A 16,733-nucleotide genomic window follows, 5' to 3' on the forward strand; every position below is an offset into this window, starting at 1 on the left:
AGAGAACGAAATAGGCTCCTCTAATGCAGTTATAATTCAGGTAATGATTATAGGTCAGTAGAAGGAAGCCAGGGATGGGAAAAACCTTTGGAACTTATCTAGTTTACAAACTCTCTCTTGCTAGAGGCAGGACTTATTAATCAGCTCCAGCCAGATGGTAATTATGAGTGGCATGATCTCCACAAAGCAGTTGGACATATTCCTGTCCTGCTAGGCCTCTTATCTCCAGCATCTAGGGACTGCAGGGCACTGCAGATGCAACTTGTGTCGAGATGTTTCTTACTTTTTAACTTATATTGAGGGAGACCTGTATGTGGAAAAATATAATTTGCAGAGAAGGTCGTAGGGCTGAATAAGAGGTAAAGCGATTCAGAGGAAGGAGAGATACTAATCTTTAGGGGGATCTGGAAAACCTTTAAGGAGGAGTCACTTGAGTTGGGCCTTGAGTAAGCAGAATCTGGGTACCTAGAAGATCAGAGACCTTAATAGGCAGAAGAAACTACAGCAAAAGTATGGAGGTGAGAAAGCGTGTTTCGGGTTTGTGGTTAAAGGAGGAAATGTGGTGTAAGATTGTCTTAGTAGGTTGGAATTGGATAGTGGAAGGTTTTAAATATAAATGAAGAATTGTTTATCAGTGCAGAGCCCATAAAAGGAATTCTGACAGGGAAGTAATGTGAGAAGAGCAACACTGCTTTATTTCTAAAGAAATAAATCCAAACCCCTCTAATTGCTGGAGAACTAGAGAAGTGTAATAAAGAGTGAGATTTAATTTCAAGGGTTAAGTAGCATATACAGAATTTAATACAGCTTGTATAAATGAGTCTTACAGAGAGAAGGCATATGATGACATTCAGAAAATTCCTTTTCAAAAACCCTGTTTCCCTGAGTCGCATGAAAACAAAGTCCTGGGAAAGAGAAACTTTGTACTTTGTCTTCTTTTTTCCTGCCTGTGTTGTGAAGTTCTTTAATCAAGAAATAAGCAGTCAGCCCAGGAAATGGGTGGGTAGAAGTTAAAGTTTGTTAATTTGTTTTTCCCAGTTGTGTTTCTTTTTTTTTTTTTTTTAATTTTTATTTTGAAATAATTTCAAAATTACAGAACAGTTGCAAAAATAATACAAAACCCGGACAGAACTCTACCATACCCTGACCATCCCCCAGATACTCAGATCTACCAATTTTAACATTTGCCATATCATTCTATCCATCTATCTTCTGAACATTTGAGAGCAGGTTGCACACATCATGTACTTCTTTAACACATAATCCTTCCATGTACATTTCTGATGAACAAGGATATTCACTTATATAATCACTTTACGTGCAGATAATAAGTTCAAGAAACTTAACATTGATGTAAACCTTACATTCTATAGTCTAATTTTTTCTTATGTCCCAGCAATGTCCTTTTGAGGCTTTTCTCCTCTATTCTTAGTTCCATTCAGTGTCACCTATTCCATTTAATTGTCATTATCTCTTTAGTTTCTTTCTTTTTAATTGTGGAAACAACATAAATCTTCCCATCCCCACCCACCCCAAGAATACATTCAGTGAGATTAATCACATTTACAATGTTGCAGTACCCTGATCACATCCATTACTATCACTTTGTCTTCATCTCCAAACAGAAACACTATACTCCTTTTGTGTTAACTCCCCATGGCCCGTGTCCCCATTGCCTGGTACCCTACCCTACTTTCTGTCTCTATGAGTATGCATATTCTCTGAAATTTTCATTGTGGTTGCCATGGGGCTTAAATTTAACATCCTCAATCTGTAACAGCCTCATTTGCTTTGATATCAACAACTTCAATAGTATGTGTAACTTATGTTCCTATATCCCTCCACTCCCTATCTTTATTTAGTTCTTATCACAAATTAAATATTTATACATTAAGAGTCCCCAACCATTGATTTCTCATTACATCTTATGAATTTGCCTTTTAGATGCTATGGGAAGTAAAAAGTAGAGTTATGAACCAAAATTACCATAGTGGTGGTATTTATATTTAATTATGTCATTATTTTTACTGGAAATATGTATTTCTTCATGTGGCTTCAATCAATAGGTGTCCTTTTCTTTCAACCTGCAGAACTACCTTTTTGTGTGTTTTTTAAATTACTAGAGAAGTTGTAGGTTTATAGAAATATCATGCATAAAATACAGAGTTCCCATATACCACACTATAATTAACACCTTGTATTACTGTGGTACATTTGTTACAGTTTATGTAAGAACTTTTTTTAAAAAATGGTATTGTGGTAATATATATATCTGAGAAGTTGTGGGTTTACAGAACAATCATGCATAAAATACAGGATTCTAATACACCACCCCACCACCACCAACACCTTGCATTGGGGTGGAACATCAGTTATAATTGATGATAGCATGTTTTTGTAATTGTATTATTAATTAAAGTCCATGGTTTAACTTGGGGTTCACTGTGTAGTGTAGTTCCATGGATTTAAAAAAAAAAAATTGTATTCTGTTACCATATATACAATCCAACATTTCCCCTTTTAATCACATTCAGATATATATTTTAGTGTTGGTAATTGTATTCACAACATTGTGCTACCATCACCACCATCCATTACCGAAACATTTCCATCTTTCCAAATAGAAACCTGGTATATTTTAAGCCTTAACTTCCCATTCCCTATCCCTACCCTGTCCTCTGGTAACCTATATTCTAGATTCTCACTCTGTGAGTTTGCTTATTCTAGTTGTTTCAAATCAGTAAGATCATACAATATTTGTCCTTTTGTGTCTGGCTTATTTCACTCAACATCATGTCTTCAAGATTCATCCATGTTGCTGCATGTATCAGAACCTTTATTCCTTTTCATGGCTGAATAATACTTCATTGTATGAAGTATACCACATTTTATTTATCAGTTATCAGTTGATGGACACTTGGATTATTTCCATCTCTTGGAATAATGCTGCTATGAACATTGGTGTGCAAATATCTGTTCAAATCCCTGCTTTCAATTCTTTGGGGTATGTACCTAGTCGTGGGATTACCAGGTCATGTGGTAGTTCTATACTTAGCTTTTTGAGGAACTTCCAAACTGATTTCCACAGCGGCTGCACCATTTTACATTTCTTCTTTTGCATTTGGATACTTGGTTCTCCCAGCACCATTTGTTGGAGAGACTATTCTTTCCCAATTGGTTGGATTTGGCACCCCTGTCAAAAATCGGTTGGCCATAAATGTGAGGGTTGATTTCTGAACTCTAAATTCAATTCCAATTGTCTGTGAATGTCTTTGTACTAGTATCATGCTGGTTTTTTTTTTTTATTTTTAATTTATTTATTTTTTAAATTTTATTTTGAAATAAATTCAAACTTACAAGAACAGTTGCAAAAACAATACAAACCCCATACACAGAACTCCAGCATACCCCTCCTCCCCTGATACCCCGATCTACCAACTTTAACATCCTGTCACACCACCATTTCTTTCTTTCCCCCCCTCCCTCCCTCCCTATCTATCATCCATCACCTATTGCTCTGTCTTCTGAACATATGAGAACAGACTGCACACATCCTTAAACAAACAATATAATGCACATATACATTTCCCATGAACAAGAACATTCTTTTATGCATTCCCATTAAGCGCAGCTAAGAAGTTCAAGAAATTCAACATTGATAAAAAGCTTACATTCTATATTTACTTTTTTTTTTTTAATTATGTCCCAACTGTGTCCCTTTGAGCTTCCTCTCCTCCATCCTCAGATCCCATCCAGGATCATCCTTGGCATTTAATTGTCATTATCTATTTAGACTGTCTTTTTTTTTTTTTTTTTCCACTTGTGGAAACATATATACAGCCTAAATCTTCCCATTCCAACCCCTCCCTAGCATTCCATTAGTTGGATTAATCACATTTAGAATGTTGCAGTGCTATCACCTTCCCACCATCCATTACTAGAAATTTCCCTTCACTCCAAACAGAAACCCTACACTCCTTTCTTAACTCCCCATTGCCCCTTCCCCCACTTCTTGTAACCGATACTCTACTTTTCATCTCTATGGTCTTATTCTCTGATACTTTTTTTGTGTTTACTGTGGGGCTTAAATTTAACCTCATAAGTCTATAACAGTATTGTTTTTCTTTGATAACAAACTTAACTTCAGTAGAACACATAAACTATGTTCCTATACTCCTCCATTCCCCCACCTTTATGTAGTTCTTGTCAAAAATTACATATTTTACATTGAGTCCAAAACCACTGATTTATCATTACAGTTTATGTGTTTTAGATCCTGTAGGAAGTAAATAGTGGAGTTACAAATCAAAAATACAGTAGTATTGGTATTTATATTTACCATGTGATCTTTACTGGAAATCGTTATTTCTTCATGTGGTTTCAGTCAATTGTTTAGTGTCCCTTCCTTTCAGCCTGCTCAATTCCCTTTAGGATTTCTTATAGGACTGATCTACTGGTGATGAAGTCCCTCAGCTTTTGATTATCTGGGGATGTTTTCATCTCCCCCTCATTTTTACCCTCCAGATATTTCTGAATTTTCTAAGTCTCTGATGGTTATTGACTTCTGTTTGTATTCCATTGTGGTCAGAGACTGTACTTTGAATAAATTCATTTTTTTTTTAATTTATTGAGGCTTGTTTTATGTCCCAGCATATGGTCTATTCTGGAGAATGATCTGTGATCACTAGAGAAGAATGTGTGTCCTGGTGATTTGGGATGTAATGTTCTATATATGTCTGTTAATTTTCTCTATATCTCTCCTTTCTTTGCTTCCCTGTCGGTAGGGCTCCCTTTAGTATGTGAAGTAGGGCAGGTCTTTCATTAGCAAAATCTCTCAGCATTTGTTTGTCTGTGAAAAATTTAAGCTCTCCCTCAAATTTGAAGGAGAGTTTTGCTGGATAAAGTATTCTTGGTTGGAAATTTTTCTGTCTCAGAATTTTAAATACGTCATGCCACTGCCTTCTCGCCTCCTTGGTAGCCACTGAGTAGTCACTACTTAGTCTTATGTTGTTTCCTTTGTATATGGTGAATTGCTTTTCTCTTGCTGCTTTCGGAACTTGCTCTTTTTCTTCAGTATTTGACAGTCTGATCAGAATATGTCTTAGAGTGGGTTTATTTGGATTTATTCTATTAGGAGTTCACTGGGCATTTATGCTTTGTGTATTTATATTGTATAGAAGGTTTGGGAAGTTGATTACTTTGTTTTAAGATTAGGAAGTATGAGTCCTCCAACTTCATTCTTCTTTTTCAAGATAGCTTTGGCTATCTTATAAATATCATATAAATTTGATGATTGGCTTTTCCATTTCTGCAAAGAAGGTTGGTAGAATTTGATTGGGATTGTGTTGAAACTGTAAATCACTTTGGATAGAACTGTCATCTTAAAAATATTTAGTCTTTCAATCCATAAACATGGAATGTTCTTCCATTTACTTAGGTCTACTTTGATTTTAGCAATGTTTTTAGTTTTCTGTCTACAAGTCCTTTATGTCCTTGGTTATATTTTTTCCTAGGTATTTGATCTTTTTATTTGTTATTGTAAGTGGAATTTTTTTCTTGTTTTCTTCTTCAGATTATTCATTACTAGTGTATAGAAGCACTACTGAATTTGCATCTTGATCTTGTACTCCATCACTTTGCTGAAGTTGCTTAGTAGTTCTAGTAGTTTTGTTGTGGCTTTCTCGGGATTTTCTTTATGTAGGATCATCTCAACTGCAAGTAGGGTAAGTTTCAATTCTTTTCCAGTTTGGATGCCTTTTCTTTCCTTCTCTTCCTTAATTGCTGTAGCTAGCAGTTCAGTGTTGAATGACAGTAGTGACACTGGGCATCCTTGTCTTGTTTCTCATCTTAGAGGGAAAGCTTTCAATCTTACACCGTTGAGTATGATGTTAGCTGCGAATTTTTCATATATTCCCTTTATGATGTTGAGGGAATTTCCTTCTATTCCTAGTTTTTTAAGTGTTTTTATCAAGAAGTGGTGCTAGATTTTGTCAAATACCTTTTCTGCATCAGTTGAGACAATCTAGTGGTTTTTATCCTTCATTCTGTTAATGTGGTGTATTACATTAATTGATTTTCTTATGTTGAACCATGCTTGCATACCCGGGATAAATCCACTTGATCACTGTGTGTAATTCTTTTAATGTGCTGATGGATTCACTTTGCTAGTATTTTGCTGAGGATTTTTGCCTCTCTGTAATTTTCTTTTCTTGTGGTATCTTTATCTGGCTTTTGTTTGAAGGCGATGTTGGCCTAGTAGAATGAGTAAGAGAGTGTTCCCTCCTCTTCAATTTTTTGGGAAGAGTTTGAGTAAGGATTAGTGGTAATTCTTCTTGGAAAGTTTGGTAAAATTCCCCTATGAAGCCATCTGGGCCTGGGCTTTTTTTTGTTGGGAGGTTTATGATACTGATCCAATGTCTGGACTAGTTATTGGTTTATTGAGATCTTATATTTCTTCTTGAGACAGTGTAGGTAATTTGTGTGTTTCTAGAAATTTGTCCATTTCATCTAGGTTATCTAATTTGTTGTCATGCAGTTGTCCATAGTATCCTCTTACAGTCCTTGTTATTTCTGTGATATTGGCAGTAATATCTCCCTTTTTATTTCTGATTTTAGTTATTTGCATCCTCTTTTTCTCTTTATCAGTCTAACTAAAGGTTTGTTGATTTTATTGATCTTTTCAAAGAACCAACCTTTGGCTTAATTGATTGTCTCTGGGTTTTTCTTTTTAATTTTAATTTTTAATCTTTTTACCTCTATTTCGTTTATCCCTGCTCTAATTTTTTTTAAAAACACATACTAGTCATCTTTTATTGGTCATTAGTTCTTAATTAGATATGAAAATTCTCAGTTAGATATGATCCTCAAGGATCATGTTTCTCAAGGAGGGGCCAGGGCAGAGACGGCCACCATCAGGAATGCAGAGTGCATCCACACTCACTTCCTCAGTGGTACTTGCATAACCATTCATGTTTGAGTCTTTTGTATGAATGACAGTAGCTGAAAGCCATGTAAGCTGTCAGCACCACAGAAATCCCAGCAATGCCACCTTTCTTCAGTTGACATACTTGTTGCAATACCAGGGGTAACCTCTCTGAAAAGGCTTCTGCAGTGCCTTTAGGGGTGAAATCCTGCATCAGTATGCAGCTTGGCAGCTCCCCTAATTTGACACCCATGCGTTTCTTCTCGTTCACTAGCAGGACAGACGCCATGGTAGAGTCCTGGGTATCCACTTGAGATCTTTTTTTAATATAAGCATTTAGAGCTATAAATTTTCCTCTCAGCACTGCCTTTGCTGCATCCCAGAAGTTCTGATACGTTGTACTTTCATTTTTATCTGCCTCACATATTTCCTATTTCCCTATGATTTCCTCTTTGACCCATTGGTTATTTAAGAATGCATTATTTAATTTCTACATATTTGTTGAGTTTTCCATATCTCCTTCTGTTATTGATTTCTACTTTCATTCCATTGTGATCAGAGAAGATATATTGTATGATTTTAATACTTTTAAATTTATTGACACTTGTTTTGTGACCTAAGATATGGTCTTTCCTGGAGAATGATCCATGTACACTTGAGAAGAATGTGTATTCTGCTGCTGTTGGATGAAGTGTTCTATATATGTTGGTTAGTTCTAGCAGGTTTAGAGTATCATTCAAATCGTTTACATCTTATTGATCTTCCATCTACATGTTTTCTCCATTACTGAAAGTGGTATATTGAAATCTCCTATTATTAAGGTAAAATCATCTGTTTCTCCCTTAAAATCTGTCAGTATTTGCTTCATATACTTTGGTCTCAGCTATTAGGTACATATTATAATTGTTTTGTCTTGTTGAATTGCCCCCTTTATCAGTATATAATGACCTTTGTCCCTTGTAACAGTTTTTGACTTAAAGTCGATTTTATCTGATATTAGTATTGCTACCTCAGCTCTCTTGTTTACTAATTGCATGGTATATTTTTTGCATCCTTTCACTTTCAACCTACTTATGTCTTTGAATTTAAAATGAGTCTCTTGTAAACATCATATAGTTGGTTTATAACTGTTTTATCCAGTCTGCCAATATGTGCCTTTGATTGGTGAGTTATTCCATTTACATTTAAAATAACTACTGGTAATGCAGGACTTTCTTCTGCCATTTTGCTATTTGGTGTTTGTTAAGTCTTTTGCTTTTTCTGACCCTCAATTCTTCTGTTATGCTTACTTTCATAAATGTTTGTTTTTTTTGTACTGTACAATTTTGAATCCCTTCTCATTTTTTTCTGAATATATTTTTCATGTATTTTCTTTGTGGTTATGATGCAGTTAAAATTTAACATGCTAATTCTATACTAATCATATCTGATTTGATACCAACTAATGTTTAATAGCATACCCACACACTGTTCCTGTCCCCCCTGTCACCCCACCTTTTTTTTGTACTTTTTACATATTACATCTTTGTACATTGTATGCTCAAAACCATAGATTTATCTTTAACTTTTATGCATTTGCATTGAACCACCCATAAGAAGTAAGAAGTGGAGTTACAGACCAAAAACAATTCAATAGCATTGGCATTTATAATTACTCATATGTTACCTTTACCACAGGTCTATTTCTGTATGACACTTTGATCCACTGTCTAGTGTTCTTTCCTTTCAGTCTGAAAAATTCCCCTTTAGTATTGCTTGTAATGCATGTCTACTTGTAATGAACTCCTTCAGCTTTGTTTATCTGCAACTATGTTAATCTCTCCCTTATTTTGAAAGAAAGTGATGCTAGATATAAAATTTTTGGTTGGCAGTTGTTTTCCTTCAGCACTTTCAATATTTTGTACCACTGTGTTCTTGCCTTCATGGTTTCTGATGAGTAATCAGCACTTAATCTTACTGAGATTCTCTTGCACATAACCCATTGCTTTTCTCTTGCCACTTTCAGAACTCTCTCCTTGTTCTTGGCATTGGACAGTTTTGTCTAGGTGTGGTTTTCTTTGTGTTTATCCTGTTTGTGATCTGTTGTGATTCTTGAATGTGCATATTTATGTCTTGTTAAATTTGGGAAATTTTCTGCCGTTATTTCTTTGAATATTCTTTCTTCCCCTTTCTTTCTCTCTTCTCCTTCTGGGACTCCCACAATGCCTATGTTCATATATTTGATGGTGTACCACAGGTTGCTCAGGCTCTGTTCACTTTTCTTCTTTCTTCTTTCTGCTTCTCAGACTGAATGATTTCAGTTGTCTAATCTTCAAGTTCACTGATTCTTTCTTCTGCCAGCTCCAATCTGCTGTTGAAACCCTTTGGAGAGTTTTTAATTTCTGTTACTATGGACTTCAGCTCTGTTTGGTTTCTCTTCATAATTTCTATATCTCTATTGATATTCTCTTTTTGTTCATCTAGTGCTTCTCAGATTTCCCTTAGTTCTTTGTCCATGTTTTCCTTTAGCTCTTTGAGAATATTTGGGACCAGGTTTTTAAAGTCTTTGTCTGCTATGTCCTAGGTCTGGTCCTACTCATTGATGATTTCTAATGCTTAAATCTTCTCTTTTGCATGGTCCATCACTTTCTGTTTCCTTGTATGTATCGCAATCTTTTGTTTAAATCTAGACATTGGTATTTTAGTGTGTTATCACTGGAATTTAGACTGAGGCATCTGCTCCTTAACTAGTGCTGTTGCTATGACAGAGGTTTCCTTGAATGTTAGCAGCTAACAACAACAACAAAAAAAAAACAAACAAAAAAAAAGTGGGGAAAAAAGAAAATACCTTTCTCAGTCTTTGAAGATTGGCCTGTGCCAGTATTCTCCTTTAGGGCTTATCCAAACAATGAGTTTGGAGAATAACTCCAGGCCACAACATAGGGGTCTCCCTAAGCTTTTCTGCCCTTGGGTCTTGTTTTATACATGCACGTGTGGCCCTAGGATTCCCCCATTTACACAGATATGAAATGATCCTTATTACCTGGTGTTCTAGTTTGCTAATGCTGCTGGAATTCAAAACACCAGAGATGGATTGGCTTTTATAAAAGGGGTTTATTTGGTTACATAGTTACAGTTTCAAGGCCATAAAATGTCCAAGGTAAACGCATCAACAATCGGTTACCTTCACTGGAGGATGGCCAATGGTGTCCGGAAAACCTGTTAGCTAGGAAGGCATGTGGCTGGTGGCTCCTCCAAGTTCTGGTTCCAAAATGGCTTTCTCCCAGGATGTTCCTCTGTAGGCTGCAGTTCCTCAAAAATGTCACTCTTAGTTGCACTTGGGGTATTTGTCCTCTCTCAGCTTCTCCGGAGCAAGAGTCTGCTTTCAACAGCCGTCTTCAAACTGCCTCTCATCTGCAGCTCCTGTGCTTTCTTCAAAGTGTCCCTCTTGGCTGTATCTCCTCTTCAAAATGTCACTCACAGCTGCACTGAATTCCTTCTATGTCAGCTCATTTATATGGCTCCACTGATCAACTTAGACCCACCCTGAATGGGCGGAGCAACACCTCCATGGAAATTATCCAATCAGAGTCATCACCCACAGCTGGGTGGGGCACATTCCAAAGAAACATTCAAAGAATTACAATCTAATCAACATTGATAACATCTGCCCACACAAGATTACATCAAAGATAATGGCGTTTGGGGGACACAATATATTCAAACTGGCACACCTGGGAGTAAGTTTCCCCATGCTTCCAAGTACTGTACTATGTGTCCTACCGCCAGGAATCCCTTGCACCATGCTGCACAACTTGACTGCTCTCCCACAGCATTCTGTAGTAGAGCTCTCTGAGCTGCCTTCTACACACAGGGCAAGTTCTGGGAGAGTGAGTCCCTGAGGTCACCATTAGACGTATTGGGCCAGACATATATGCTCCCAATATGAGCACAAGGGTTACTCTGCTCCCTCTGGAGGCAGTATAGGGACTTCAATTGGGAGCTGGGATCATGGGCTGGCTCTGTGCTAATCCAGTGAGGGGCTGGGATATGGGCCATCCGGGGTACCATGAGATCCTACCTCCTTTAAGTAGCCTTTTTTCTTGATTCAGCCATTGTCCTGTTATTGAAAACCTTGAACTGTTTTCTGGAGCTTTTAGAAAGATGTTTCTGCCAGTTTATTGCTGGTTATTCAAAGCTTCTGTAGGGTGTCAGAGCCCTGAAGTATCCCATTCTGCCATCTTGATCAGGGTGGGGCCTTCCAGTTGAATTTTTGATCACAGGGGGATTATAAATAATAGAACAAAACCCCAGGCTTGAGAACATTGAGTCCACCCTACATGAAGTCCCTCTGCTTCTCTCCTCTCCACCTCAACACTTCTCTTTATGATTGTCCTCTTCACCTTTTTTCTATAACCTCAGAGTTGGAAGGAAACTTGTCCTTTCCAAGGCTAACCCAGTCTTCCACATCACAGATCCCATTTCCTTCTGCTTATTTTACCAGTCTGTCCTCAATTCCCTCTTATATTTTCAATCCCTCTTCTTCCATTTAGTATTTTTCCTTTGGCTACAAAACATACTCAGGTTTCCCTTATCGTCATTCTGGCTTCCTCTAAAGCTACTTTCCTTTTGCTCTTCCTCTCCCCTCCAAGGCTCTTGGACTGCATTTTTAGTTTCCTCTCTCTTCCTCTTTTGCAAACTGTATTTCTCCCTCACCTCTACATCAAAACTGCTTTCTTACTGGTGACCTCCTAGTTGACAAATCAAAGACCTGTTTTTTGCTCTTGTCAGCCTGAATTTTTTTTGTAGCCTTTGATGTTAACTATTCTACTCTTTCCTTCTCTGCTTCTTTTTGCTTTTCTTTTCCATTTGGTTCTAAATTAAGTGCTTCCCATGTGTCTATCCTTGGATCTCTTTCCCTTTACATCATTGGTTTTCATACTGGACTGCACATAGGAATAACCTTTGGAGTTTTAAAAGCTCTCATTGCCCAGTACACACTCCAAACCAATTATTTCAGAATCTCTGTGGTAGAACCCAGACATCACTATTTTTTAAAGGCATTCCCAGTGATTCCAGTATTCAGCCAAGGCTGAAAACTGTTTTTGTTGATCAGTTCAACAATCATTCTAGCCTTAATGCTCTCTAAACTCTATGCTACAGTTCAGTGTCTCCTGGAAAATCCGTCAGATTACCCCTTAAGCATCTCAAAATCATTACATATGAAACAACTCATTTTCCCCAGCCCCTATTCAAATTTCTTCCTTTATTCTTTATTTCTGTTCATTCTATCACTGTTCTCCTAGACACTTGGACTTAAAATGTCATTTTTTCCCTTTCCTTGTCTTACACATCAATGTCAAATTTCTGTTGTCTGCTTCTGAAATTACTTCTTCGTGCATCCTCTCCTCTCCATTATTATTTTCATGTGCCTATTTTTGGCCAAGCTTTTTCACTTGGTATCTCTGACTCATCTCTTTAGTTCTGAGTCTATGTTGGTGAATGAGTTACCAGTTGACAGCACAATGCTGTCCGTATTACTTCCTGTTCACAACTTCTTGTGGACACCCTATTGCCTGTAATCTGGTGTAAACTCCCTTTTATGCTGGGTTTCAGGAGAACTAAACTTGTTCTTTGCTTTCCTTTACCTTAAATGCCAAATATTGAAATGTAACCTAATTTTTAAGGCTTCATTCAGATTACACTTCCATAAAGCCCAATACCACATTATCCCAAGCTCAAAGTTATTTCTTCCTCTTTAGCTCCCATGGCATTTGCTCCATTCTTACTATATTCTATCTTGATTTTTAGAAGTTATAATTTTTATTTATTTTCAGGTGTATGAGTGTACAGAGCACTTTAAATATATCTCATTTAATTCTTACAACCCCATGATATAAATTTTTGTCCTTGTTTTATAAATGAGGAAACTGAGGTGTGGGGAGGTAAGCTAACTTGCACAAGGTCATATAGCCTATAAGGAGCAGAATCTGAACCTCTGTCTGTAGGTCTTCAGAGTCCATCTTCCTAGCCAGTGTATTATACTGAGTTTCCCCCAACATTAATTTCTATGTCTGGTTCATCTAGATACCCCTCACAGTGCCTTGCATGTTGTATACATAGTAAAATTTCAATAAATATTATTGAATGAGAGTCACGATTCTTCGTTTATCAATGGTTCCTCTTTAATTTTTCATTTGCATTTTAATCAGGTAAGCATTCCCACCTGAAATTGATATGACATACTCCCACTACCTTGTTGGCCTTTCATATGCTGTATCTGAAAACAGGCAATCCAGGAATGTTGGATCTGAGAAAACAGATGTGGTCTAGCCACCACAAATAGTAATCCAAGGAAACAGTTTTCTCCAAAGGAAACTGGTAGTAGAAATTTCTATCAGAACCCTGGGGCATTGCTGTGCTATTTGCTTAAGCAAAGAAGTCAGTATTTGGATTAGGATTGGCAAAATTATCTTTATTTAGAAAATTCAGGTTTTAACATAATACCTTGTCTCTAATGATTCTTTAGATTTGATTCGAACTATCCGAGACCCAGAGAAGCCCAATACTTTAGAAGAACTGGAAGTTGTAAAGGAAAGTTGTGTAGAAGTACAGGAGATAAATGAAGAGGACTATCTGGTTATTATCAGGTTCACGCCAACAGTACCTCATTGCTCTTTGGCAACTCTTATTGGTAAGATTTTACATATACACACACACACACACACACACACACACACAGAATATATATATTATTTGCTAGTACTAATCCAAAATAATAATTTGCATCATGTGTAGCACTTTATGGTTTACAGAGTGTTTTCATATACATCTTCTGTAGTCCTCACAAATTAGCCTGTGAGGGAGTTAAAATATTATCTTCCTTTTACGAATGAGGAACCTGAGACTCGGAGAGTTTAAGTGACTTTCTCTGGATCACACAGCCAGGAAGTCATGAAGCTAAAACTCAAACTCAGGTCTCCTAACTCCAAATCCATTTCTCCTTTAGGTAAACCATACTGTTTCTCTTAGGTGTGCATGTCCATAATTAATGGACAGTGGGTGTGGATCAGCTCTTCTCCTTAGTTCTAGAGATTGGAGTGGGCGCAAGTATCAGATTGGTACTGCTGCCATCACCGTCTCCTTTCATCTGCTTATTGGTGTCTCTGTAGAATGGACAGAAGTCTTGGAGGAAGGATATATATGTTTTTTTTAATTAAATTCAGTTTTATTGAAATACATTCATACACCATACAATCATCCATGATATACAATCCACTGTCCACAGTATGATAACATAGTTATGCGTTCATCTCCACAATCTATCTCTGAACATTTTCCTTACATCAGAAAGAACCAGAACAAGAATAAAAAATAAAAGTGAAAAAAGAACACCCAAATCATCCCCCCATCCCACCCCATTTGTTCTTTAGTTTTTATCCCCATTCCTCCACTCATCCATACACTAGATGAAGGGGGTGTGATCCACAAGGTCTTCACAATCACACTGTCACCCCTTGTAATCTACATTATTATATAATTGTCTTCAGGAGTCCAGACTGCTGGGTTGGAGTTTGGTAGTTTCAGGTATTTACTTCTAGCTATTCCGATACATTAAAGCCTAAGAGGTGTTATCTATATAGTGCATAAGAATGTCCACCAGAGTGACCTCTCGACTCCGTTTGGAATCTCTCAGCCACTGAAACTATTTCGTCTCATTTTGCATCCCCCTTTTGGTCAAGAAGATACTCTCAGTCCCACGATGCCGGGTCCACATTCATCCCCGGGAGTCATACTCTGCGTTGCCAGGGAGATTTACACCCCTGGGAGTCGGGTCCCACGTAGGGGGGAGGGCAGCGAGTTCACCTGTCGAGATGGCTCAGTTAGAGAGAGAGAGGGCCACATCTGAGCAACGAAGAGGTACTCAGGGGGAGACTCTTAGGCACCATTACATACAACTTTAGACTCTCCTTTGTGGTAATGAGCTTCATAAGGGCAAGTCCCATGCTCGAGGGCTCAGCACATCAAACCGCCAGTCCCAATGTTTGTGACAACATCAACACCAGTCCAGGTGAGGATGTCCAACACATCCGCACCTTCCCCCAGATCCTCGGGGCTGGGGAGGGGGAGGCTGTAAATATATTTTTTATTATCTGCCCAAATTACTCTAGGATGTGTCACTATTTCACTCCAGCTTGTACTAACCTACCGTATCTCACTTCCTATTCAAAGTTCCATGCAATTGTGGTGTTTGAACAAATCGACTGTAGAGTTGTACCGTTTAGAAAATTTAGATCCTGTACCAAATAGATATCTATTCCCTTGGTCTCATATGAAAGTTGAAGTTTTAAAACACAATCAGTTTCAACCTTTACCCTTTGGCCTGGCTTGCCCTGGTCTTAACCAGACCTGCTTCATTCATATCACTAATTGAAGTCTGGGCTCTTTTTCAGCTTTTTTTTTTTTTTTTTTGACAGTGGCTGTATGCACTAATACTGACATTCATATCTGCCGAGCTCTAGCTCTGAGTTTCAGGTGTCTCAGAGATATGCATTGTTCCAGAGACCAATCAGGTTATATGCTAGGGGATCAGCATCTCACAGTTTAGAGACAGGCCTTACAATTCAGGGATAGAGTTAACTGCTGTAAGAGCTTACAATCTAGGGACTATTACAATTATTGTGTCCATGTTAGGCTATGTTCGAAGATTCAATTCTGAGTTTACACATTGTAGTTAGTCCATATTGGTGAGGCATCATCCCTCTCACCATGTTTTCTCCAACACTTTTACTCCTATTTATATATTTTCCTACAATTTTATAGAGTTATGTTCACATACCATACATTTATCCACAGTGTACAATCAGTTGTTCATGGTATCATCATAAAGTTGTAGGAAGGATATTTTTTGAGACAGTTTTCCATTTGAGAGGCTGCATTCTCAGTAATGGATTAGTTATCAGTAATATATAAATAAGTGTCTTTGATTATATACTTTCTTATAAAAGATATAAATGTCTCAAACTAAATGTCCATTCATTGGAGGATTGTTTAAATAAATGGTGGTGTATATAAACAATTGAATACTATGCAGCTATAAAAGAAAATGAAGTTCTTCATGTGCTGATAAGAAAAGATCTCTATGACACATTGTTAAGTGTTAAAAGCAAGGATAAACTTCCAGTTGCCCAAGATGGCAGTGGAAGATGTTCCTAAGTTCCATTCCCCCACAAAATCTTTGAAAAACTAACAAAAATGGGCAGACCCAGCTTCCACAGAGCTCCAGAAAACAAAGGATTGCAGTAACAGAGTGAATACTGAATCAAGACAATGCAGCTAAAAAGCATAGAAGAAGCTTATGTTGTCCTTGCTGGCCCCTCCCCATCTCCTTCCCTGACAGAGAGTGGAGCTGGCCTGTGCTTTCATTGTGGGTCCCTGGCCCTGTTCCAGAGGAGGTAAAATAACTCCTGTGCACATTCTGGAGAGCTTGTACATTGGGCCCAATCTGTCAAGTGCCATCCGGAAGGACTGAATCAGGATACTCCTCTTTGGCTCGCCTTTCCAGAACTTGTCCTGCAGGCAAAAGCAGCCTAAAAGGCTGAAGCAATATGAGAAACAATCAAATCAGGTGGCCTGGGGTAGAGAACCTGTGGGACACCATCAAGAGTATCCGTAAATGCAATAAGGGTGTGTCAGAAGGAAAAGAAGGAGAGAAAGGGGCAGAAGGAATATTTAAATAAATAATGGCAGAAAATTTCCAAAATTCAATGAAAGACATGAATATACACATTGAAGAGGCCCCCCCAAAATCCCAAACAGGATAAACTCAAAA

At 37.6% G+C, this 16,733-nt stretch overlaps 1 protein-coding gene across 2 annotated transcripts in view; it reads left to right on the plus strand.

The window, feature by feature from the left end:
• The window catches only part of CIAO2A (cytosolic iron-sulfur assembly component 2A), a 69,479-nt gene that overhangs the window by 844 nt on the left and 51,902 nt on the right, over positions 1-16,733 (plus strand). For both annotated transcript variants that reach the window (XM_037833734.1, XM_037833735.1), the window contains exon 2: positions 13,431-13,595. In XM_037833734.1, coding sequence (XP_037689662.1) covers positions 13,431-13,595 — 165 coding nt within the window. The remainder of the gene's footprint in view (positions 1-13,430; positions 13,596-16,733) is intronic.

This window comes from Choloepus didactylus, chromosome 4 (genome assembly GCF_015220235.1).
Source record: "Choloepus didactylus isolate mChoDid1 chromosome 4, mChoDid1.pri, whole genome shotgun sequence".
Taxonomy (NCBI): domain Eukaryota; kingdom Metazoa; phylum Chordata; class Mammalia; order Pilosa; family Megalonychidae; genus Choloepus; species Choloepus didactylus.